Source organism: Sardina pilchardus, chromosome 6 (assembly GCF_963854185.1).
Source record: "Sardina pilchardus chromosome 6, fSarPil1.1, whole genome shotgun sequence".
Lineage (NCBI taxonomy): Eukaryota > Metazoa > Chordata > Actinopteri > Clupeiformes > Clupeidae > Sardina > Sardina pilchardus.
This window is the reverse complement of record NC_084999.1, coordinates 10917963-10927962: the sequence shown is the minus strand read 5'-3', so window position 1 is coordinate 10927962 and position 10000 is coordinate 10917963. Positions and strand designations below refer to the sequence as shown.

Sequence of the window (10000 nt, the reverse complement as noted above, 5' to 3'; positions counted from 1 at the left end):
TCTTCTGGCTCTTCTGCGCCCACTTGGGCACCAGGGCGCTGCTGTTGAGCCGGTGGGCGATCATCTGGTGCATCCACAGCACCTCGGGGTAGCGCGTGTGGTGGGCGCAGTACGTGCAGCGGTGGCTGGGCAGACCCCCGGGTGGCACGGAGGCGGCGGAGGTGGAGGTGGAGGCGGAGCTCGCGGCCCCCCTGGCGCCCTCCGGCCGCACGCACAGGTCCACGGCGGGCTCGCAGGCGGCGGCGGTGGCGGTCTGCGGGGTCAGGGGCCGGGCGTGGGTGGCCACCACGGCGTTGGGCGCCAGGGGCCCCTCCGAGGGCGAGCGGCTGGGGGAGGGAGAGTGGGGCGCGCCCTGGAGGAGAGCGCGCTTCAGCTTGGGGTAGCTGCTACCGCCGCCGCCGCTGCTGCTGCTGCCTCTGGTGCTGGAGCTGGAGCTGCTGGTGGAGGGTTGGGTGGTGTTGGTGGTGGTGGTGGTGGTGCTCTTGGGGGCCGAGGGCTCCTGCGCTACGCCAGGCTCCGGGTGCACCAGGCGCAGGTGGGCGATGAACAGCGAGGACTCGGGAGTGATGAAGTCACACAGGCTGCACACGTACGGCTTCTCCTCTGCAGACAGACACAGAAGGACAGCAATGTTTAGCACCTGTGGTCATTTATTATCATTTACAACATACATGCGGTAGCTAAAACCTATTACCTGAATGTGATTGGGATATGATTAGTGCATCTGAGGTACTCTAAGTAGACATAGTTTAGCATAAAAATATGGATTACTATGTCAACAGCTGAAACCAAACATAAGCTGACTGCAACCTTACCAGGTAAAGTAAAAGTCCACAATTAAACAGATAAACCTATTCCATACATTTAAATATGAGGTGTCACCTTCTAACAGTCTACTTATAATGCTGTTACACATGCATGGTATATCTTACGCCACTAGGTGGCAGCCTCAATATCTCTTAACATATCCTTCACATATCACTTTTCCTTTCCCCTAGGCCTACTTTATTGGCATACTTTGTCAATAGAACTTTTAGCAAATAGCATCTATCTCAGTTATGACAGATTTTTGTATGAAAGGGTCATGACTCATAACAACAATCACATTATAAAAAAGCATATTTCTCATACATATTACCAAAAAACATTTCTTGTAAGCATGTCTAACGTTCCACTGTCATGTTTAACATTATGTACTTCATGCATCTAATTTCATTGCAATTATATTTTTAATGGCCTTAATTTTAAATTTCCCTCATACAAATTGAGATCACCAAAACACCTGTTCCAAAGACATGTAGTGTCACATATTGGCCACATGATGGCATCCTTTAACTATTTTCTTGTGAGTCCTGCCTGCAACGACCACAGACTGGCTAAGCAAACATGCTGACAGCATGATACTCTAACCCTGAGCTGAGGGCATGAGAACTCCGAGTCCCAGCAGGCATAGCAAACAAATGCTGAAAACTCCACCACACACACACACACTGTGGAATATGGAAGAACAACAAACAGCCCTCCCCCTTCCGTCCACCCATCCACCCCCATACACTGACACCCTTTTCCTGTTGCTGGCTCCCTCCAAGATCCCAGCCTCATGTACACACACACAACACACACACACACACACACACACACACACACACACACAACACACAACACACAACACACAACACACAACACACAACACACACACACACACACACACACACACACACACACACACACACACACACACACACTCTACACTTGCAGGGGCCGGGAGCTCTGCGTTCACAATGCCGCTCTCCCCCTCCCTTGCCAACAGAAACGGATGAGAAAACAACTCTGTTTCAATTTTTCAATTAAGCGCGTGGGGGGGGGGGGGTGGTTTGGTGGTGTGGGGGGGGGGGGGGGGGGGGGGCAGGGCCATCTGGCTCTGGTTAGGCTGTCTGTCATGCTAACCTGCAGAGACTCATACAGTGAACTGCAGGGGGAACTGGGTGGTGCAGGAGAAGCGTGGGTGGAGGGGGAGGTGGGGCATGTTGGGGGCTGATTGAGACCAGGGGCAACAACAGTCCCCCCAACACACACACACACACACACACACACACACACACACACAGTCAAACCCCACCCCCACCAATCCCATGCCTTATTTCACAGTTTTCCCATGGAAATCGGGCCTGTTAGTATTTGTTGCTCTTTGGAAGGCAGCTGGTCACAGGTGGCCGCTCTGCACACCAGCTCAGCTTTGAACTCCCAGTTCAGACCGTCTCCATCTTTTCACCGGGAGTTTTGCAGCCTAATTGACCCCGTCAATCTCCAAGCACCACGCCGGGAGTTTCACTGACCCATTTCAGTGAACCACATGTACACACACACACACACACACACACACACACACACACACGTGTGCAACCATGACACGACCTTGCCGTCGGTTCACTGTGTCTCTATGAGCTTCCCTGCGCATTAACTCACCATCTGGCCTCTGGCAATCTGATCACCTGGATCCTTCCCTTACCCCCTGGGGTTCACCCGATCTACCTGAGCGCAAAGACTTCACCTGGCGTAAGGTAGACACCAGCGTGGTCGTAAGGGATCCCCGGGCAACAGAGGACCAGTAGATCTAGTCATTCAGTCATCTATAAATAACAAACCCTTCCCAACAACAACCTGTAGGCCTGGGCACAGCCAGGGTGCCAGGTCGGCATGGACTAAGTAACCAGCTGGGGAGGAGAGAGAAAGGGAGGGAGAGAGAGAGAGAAAAGAGGGACAAGGAAGAGAAAGAGGTAAACAGAGATAGAGGAGAAGAGAGCAGAAGACCAGATAAGGCTACTGAGAGAGATGGACAGAAAGAGAAATTGAAATGGAAGGGGAAAAAAACAAACAGGGAAAACAAACAGAAAGAAAGATTCACTCCTTCTAAAGTCGATCTGCTTTATAATAGCAGCCAGCTATATTTCCTCTCTCCCTTTTCAAAAAATGACTTTCGCTAAAGAATGCCACTTTAGGACAGAAATATATGAACGTTCATATTTTTTCAAAGTCAGCTTGATGGATTCAATCAGCACCTGTGAAATCTTTGCCTTAAATGGGCGAGTGCTCATCTCCTGTGACTAATGCCAGGAGTGGCTCTCTCTCTTCAGTGCCTGAGGGCACGAGGCAGCACAAAGGCAAGTTTCTCTTCTCGTTCTCTCTTCTCTGCCGCTCCGCTCTCTACCGGATCCCCTTTCCAGCACCCACACAGCACAGCACAGCCCACTCCAGGACCTGCTGTTTACTAAAGCGGATTTTTATATGCCACTCTCTTGCTCTGATGAAGGCCTAGATGGTGGCCGAAACATGTTGGCATTGTTTTTAGATTCAATTATGAACTAGCCTATTTATTACAGTAAAGCGGTTTTATTTATAAGAAGAGTGCCTTGGCTTCCTGTTCGTTTTTTTGGATATCTATATGTGTTTTAAAAAGAGACGTCCGCACACTCCTTGGACATGGAAACTTATGTTTGGCTTATGAGTGAATGATGTTTTGACCTACTAGTCTTCTTCAGATTTGCTTTATATTTATATGTGAGCATAGTGTTTTCACTTAGCCTATATCTGTCACCGATATATCTATCTAACGTATATCTATTATCACATCTGTATCTCTTAAAGAATGTCTTGTTTCTGTAGTCTGTGCTAGTACGTGTGACACTTACAAAGTGCTTAAGGTGACTGAAGAGCAGATTGATTTCAGCAGTCAGAGAACATGAAAAGTAAAGAAAAGGACACATTCACACAGAGAGGGGTGGTTTCCTGCAACAGGATGTGCTGAAATAGCACTCAAGCTCAAGCCCAAAAGAAAAGGAAAGAAAAGAGCGTGTTTCTATTTTCGATGCTCTCAAAACCACCGGGGGAAGAGCCGACCCCGCTCGCTGATCCTGAACTCCTCGTGTGTGTGTGTGTGTGTGTGTTGTGTATGTGTGTGTGTGTGCGTGCGTGCGTGTGTGCGTGTGTGTGTGTGTGTGTGTGTGTGTGTGTGTGTGTGTGTGTGTGTGTGTGTGTGTGTGCGCTGAGCACAGGCCAGGGGAAAAAAAGAACTCCACCATCCAGATGCTCAGATCATCTTTCAGCTGGAAAATGGTCTCAAACTTGCTTAAGCCACAGTCTTGTGAGGCAGATTTTTTTTAACAGAATCAACAGTTTCGGAAAACCTGTGAGTAAACCAGAGAATCTCCCTGAAATTCTATGATTTTGGGGAAAAGATCACGATTGCGTTAAAAGACCGTGATTTCCTGTTGTCAGTATCTTAACACTTTCCAATGAAATGGATGACAAATGTCAGTGTGATTTCAATCTCTTAGCTACAGTTCACTTTCCAAAGAACCAAGACATCACATCTGGTTAAAAGGAACTGAAGTCTAAACAAAGAAAGTACCAAACAAACACTTCTGTTTTGGCAGAGATAACTTAGGGGTGCAATTCCATATAATGCCACTAGGAGTCTCTACTTCCAAGTATAAAATTCACAGCTGGCTACGTGAGGAAGAGTCCACAACAATGGCCATATCATCAACAGATGATTTGAGCTCAGAGATGTGTAAAAATCAACTCTGCCAGGTGACTTGTAACTGGGTCCGTAACCTACTGTACATTTTTTGACCTTTAACACGCTAATAAGGTCCACTCAAAGGACGGCGGGGTTTTTTTTCTCTCCACAGGGTACGAGCAACACGACTGCACAGATTCTCGTCGTGTCGAGGCGAGAGGAAATGAGACGGCCTTCACCCCACAGCTGGGCTGGACGGCTGTCAACAGATAAAGCCTTTATTCCGAGCCCATTTCCTCTTTCATATGATACTATCTGCAGAGCAACTCCCCCCCACCGGACCTACAGTGCTCTTAACACTGTCAACACTTCCAGCAGAAAAGTGAAAGAAAAAGTCAGAGAAGGATTAACAGTAACAAAACTGAAACGTTTAACATTCAAACACGTGCTTGCACGCTTTGAGAGAGCACTACCTGGTAGTTTTGGGATCCTCAAATACAGTATATGTACTGTATGTGAATACATGTACACAACTTACACACACAGATGTGGGTATTATGTGTCAAGAATATTTTGGGCTCCTGACAGGAAGGTGCTATATAACAACTTCTATATAATAATAATAATAATAATAATAATAATAATAATAATAATACTATATAGCTATAGCTATATATACTAAGCATTTACATCTTCACTGTCTGGCACCATAGCCACCTAAAGCGAGTCATTACTCTTGACAGACAGCTGTAGATAAACGTATCGAGGAAAAACAAACCAAACATTTATGCGCCAGCTCACGCGTGGCCAAACACAAAGCGGCCCAGCTAAATCTCCATGCTACTTTGCAATTGAGATTAGCCTCGACTCCAGTCACAAATCCTCCTGACGGCGGAGGGTAAATCAGCTGAGAAATAGGTGCGCCAAATGAAATTTGGATTTATATCGAGACCTCCAGCGAGTGGCGTCTAATCAAATGGGCTTTATTAAAACATGCACACATAACAGATGTGATCAGACACAGAGACAAACCTACCGACTATCTTTCACGATGTGCTCAGAGCTCACATTGATGACTAAATATTTGCTGTTTGCCTTAAAAATGTAGATGCTCATGAATTGCTTTCTCTCTTAACGGATAATCATCAGGCATGTTATTGTTATCGGATTTTAAGATCTGTGGAATGTTTTAATAAACTGCAGATAAATTTTGCTCAAGATATATTGACAAAAACACTAAATGGAGGCTTGTAAAATGCTGCCAGTATCTGATACGGTTAAGGCATGTTATGGCTTATCAACACATTCTTGCTCACTCTGGACAAATGATCACACATCCACAATGGAGCGTTAGCCCATTTGTCCAAAAAAGGCTCTCTCTAAGACCTAAAGATTTTATCACAGATGATGACTGCCAAGAGCCTTCCAAACACTTCTATCAAGTAGCAAGTAACCCGTATAAAGGTAAGATAAAGCAAGATAACGAAGGTGAGGCTCCTGAAGCGAGACCCTTCGGCGAGGCTAGCACTCTCTCACCTGTGGTGGCTCGTGATCCCTGCTTGGCGGCGGGGGCCTCGGCGAGGCCGTCGTTCTGCGGGGTGCCGGGCCTGCTGGGGGAGCGCGAGTCGGCGTCGCCGCCCGAGCCTCGGCCCTCTCGCCGGTGCGAGCGCTCGTGCACGCTCAGCTGGTGGCGGCTGCGGAACACCTTGCCGCACTCGAAGCACTCGTGCGAGCGGCTCTGCGTGGAGCGCCGCCTCTCCTGCCGGGACGACGGCCGGTACTCCGAGTCGCTGGGGCTCTCGTCGGGCGCGCTGCGCTCGCCGGGCGACGACTGGCTCCCGCCGATCGCCACGCCTCCGTAGCTCCCGCGCCGGCTCGGCTTCCGCTCCTGCCCCGCCAGCACGTAGCGGCTGCTCTCCCGGTCGTAGGTCACGGTGGCGCCGGCCAGCGAGCTGTCCCAGTGCCCGTTGTGCTCGGCGGGCTCCGCCAGCCTCCCCCTGTTCGCCAGCTGCCACGCCTGGTAGCTGCACACCGGGTCCAACTCGGGCACCCTCTTGCCCGAGTTCTCCTCCTCCTCCTCCTTCGGCGGGTCCTCGACCGTCGAGCGCAGGCCGAGGTAGTCCAGGAGTCGCCTCTTGGCGGCGGGCGAGTCTCCGTGGTCGGCGGCGTGGTCGCGCGGCGACGCCTGGCGCCGGGCCTGCTTGCCGTGCACGCGGCCGTGCTGGCGCAGGCTCTCGCGGTCGCGGAAGAGGTGCCCGCACTTGGAGCAGAGCTCGTAGAGGCACGCGGCGCCCGCCGCCGCCACGATCTCGGGGTCCTGCGCCACGTCGTTGACGGTGGCGGGCGGCTCGGCGCTGTCGGTGCTCCGGGGGCGGCCCCGGCCCGAGTTCTTGGTGCCGCTGTGCGTCTTCATGTGGCTCTTGAGGAACCAGGCCTCGCGGAAGCCGCGGCCGCAGATCTTGCAGCGGTGCTCCAGCTCGCCCGTGTGCTTCTTGACGTGCGCCTTGAGCAGGTGGGCGTAGGCGAACGCCTGGCCGCACGTGTCGCAGGCGAACTCCTCCGCGGCGGCGACCGCCGCCGTCTCGGGCTCCGCCGGGGGGGGGGCCTCGTGCGCGCCGGCGAGCAGCTCGGCGTCGTCGGCGTCGGCCGTGATGTGCGCCTTCTCGATGTGGCTGAGCAGCTGGTCCTCGCGCTGCACCTCGTGCCCGCACAGCCGGCAGCGCAGCGTCCTCGCCGCCGCGTCCACGCTCCGCTCGCGCTTCACGCCCCGGCTCGCCGCCTTCGCCCCCGCCCCCGCCCCCCCCGCCGCTGCCCGCTCACCGTCGACCGCGCCGTGCAGCACCCCGTTGCAGGCGGAGCTGCTCTTGGTGGGGCTGTCGCCCCCCTCCAGCCCCTCGGAGACGTCCCTCTCGCCCGAGGCCTCCTCGGACTCCTCGTCCGCCTCCTCGCTGTCGGCGTCGGGGTCGGGCTGGATGAGCACGCCCAGCTTGTGGCTGCGGATGTGCACCTTGAGGTTGCCCTTCTGGGAGGCGCGGTGGTCGCAGTAGGGGCACTTGTAGGGGCGCGCGCCCGTGTGCCGTCGCATGTGCTGCGACAGCGAGCTCTGGAAGGGGAAGCTGCGGCCGCACACGTTGCAGTCGAACGACGCCGCGCCCTTGCCGTCGATGTCACCGTCGCCGTTGTCGTTGTCCGGCTGCTCGGCCGGTCCGAGGGGCCTGTCGACGACCGAGGCCGCCTCCTGCGCGCTGTCTCTGGGGTTCATGGCGGACGCCGCTCCCTCCTCTCGTCGCTCTCCCGCTCTCGTCTCGGATCGGATGTCCTCCTGCTATCTGAGGCTGGTCATTTAGCGCTAGCCTCAATCGCCAGACGGGGGTCCGCTGCTATCTGGGCCCGCTCATCTAGTGAACAAGCTAGTGAGTCTGGGCTGCCGTCACACCATCAAAGTCCTCTTCCTCTCTGACTCGGCTTTCCAACTCTTTGTACTCGGAGCAGATTGCGTGTTCTCTTATCACACCAGATCTGTCACTGGGTCAGATGAGGCCGAGTAAGGGGTGCCTCCAAACACGTCCTTGATTATATTTCTCCTTCGCAGAAGTCTTTTGAGGTAAGGGGGACCAGGAGAGACGATCCCTTGACAGCTCACCTCAGCATTCTTTCACCACACAGTCTGTCCGTACACTTCCCAGGCCTATTTCTCCTTCAACAAAAACAAAAAAGATGCAGGAAGCAGGCAGCCCTCTGGAGGAGTTGTTGATTTCAAGCCTGCCGAGACAGAAAAAGAGAAAGACTGCACGTTAACGAAAGGGGGAACAGGAACTTTTGTGTAAACGTGTGTGGCAGTGGCACAGACAGCAAACGCTTCATTGAGATGTGATAAAGCAAGCTGGGGGGGTGGGGGGGGGGGCATAGGGTGAGTAGCGCAGATATTGTGCTGCCTGATTACTCTCAGGGGAGATTCTCTGACTCAGGTAATCGTGCGTGTGTGTGTGTGTGTGTGTGTGTGTGTGCGTGTGTGTGTGTGTGTGTGTGTGTGTGTGCTTGTGCGTGTGTGTGTGTGTTTGCTAAATGAGCTGTGCTGTAGGCTGTCCCAGCTCTCGGAAGGGGCTGAATCCACACTTTCACTCGCCCAACTAGAGGACAACGCTCAAGTCAGCAAGAAAAGGCAGCAGCCTTTCTATTCCACAGGCACCCGCACTAACCTCTAGCCCCACCCCCAACACACAAACACACACACACACACACACACACACACACACATCACATATATCACACAGCCGGGATCTTCCATGCGCAACAGGAAGTGGGTAGTTTTTAGCCTCCTTTTTTTGCTCTCTTTTTCTCATCAGGTCACTGACTGGCGAGGAGAAGTAACAGACTTTTAAATCTGATCCTGTTTGACAGTTTTTTTCCCCCCCATTCCCTTATCTCGTGTCTCCATCACCCAGTGGCAGTGAGAGAGATTCGAGACTTGGCACGGCAAAAGGTTACAGCTGAGGCAGTGGGTGCATAGAAACAAATGAACTGATAAATCACTAAACATGAAGAAAAAAAGGGAAAAAAAACACTGAAACAAATAGGTCACATCTGGAAGGCATTTCCTTGTTGACTATTATGGACAGTGTCTATGGGCAACAGTTTTGGTTATCATAGATTATGATTCTCACAGTTAAATAAACCCCAGATATGGACACAGGAGATGTCTGGCATTCACACAGAGAGAGAGAGAGAGAGAGAGAGAGAGAGAGAGAGAGAGAGAGAGAGAGAGAAAGAGAGCAGTCAGCTGAGATTATTAAAGAGGGAAGGGAGTATAGAGGTGGGGGAGGGGAGAGAGAGAGGGAGAGAGAGAGAGAGAGAAAGGAAGGCATGAAGAGCCTGAGGAGAAGACAGAGGTACACAGAAAAGGGAGGGGTGAGTGGGGGACTAAATGGCTCGAAAGACACAGAAAAATAGGAGAAGAACTGGAGAAGAAACTGGATGTAGAACAGAGCAGAGGGGCATAAGGAAAAGAGAGAGAGAGAGAGAGAGAGAGAAAGAGCGTGCGAGAGAGAGAGAGAGAGAGAGGTGGATGCACTCTTGAGTCTGTAGGTCATTAGCAACAGTCCAAAGATTGACCCTCATTGATATCTACTGGAGTTCATTAGAGTGGAATCATTTACAGTCAAGCAGAAAGAGAGAGAGAGAGAGAGAGAGAGAGAGAGAGAGAGAGAGAGAGAGAGAGAGAGAGAGAGAAAATGACTGGGCCCAGTCTAAATCACCAGGCGACCGGAACTGTTTACACATTTGCTGGGCCGAGCTCGGGAAAGGCGAAGGGGAGGCGTGGATCAATATCTGTTCTATGAAAGCAAATGTTGCTTCAACTGCGCTGTAGGCAGAAACTTTGGAGCCTCCGTGTCCACATAAATAAGATGGTGGAGCATGTTTTTTCCCCTCCCTGCCTCCCTGCCTGCCTGCATCAGGTTGACTTAGATATTAATGGGAATG

General features: G+C 52.0%; 1 protein-coding gene across 1 annotated transcript in view; it reads right to left on the bottom strand.

The window, feature by feature from the left end:
* LOC134082577 (zinc finger protein 516-like) overlaps nucleotides 1-10000 on the bottom strand; it is a 39482-nt gene that overhangs the window by 11061 nt on the left and 18421 nt on the right. Inside the window, exons 2-3 of the mRNA XM_062538391.1 lie at nucleotides 6056-8281; nucleotides 1-603 (exon numbers count right to left, since the gene is read on the bottom strand). The exon at nucleotides 1-603 is cut by the window's left edge and continues 969 nt beyond it. Of these exons, the coding sequence (XP_062394375.1) occupies nucleotides 1-603; nucleotides 6056-7781 (2329 nt within the window). The 5' untranslated portion in view covers nucleotides 7782-8281. The remainder of the gene's footprint in view (nucleotides 604-6055; nucleotides 8282-10000) is intronic.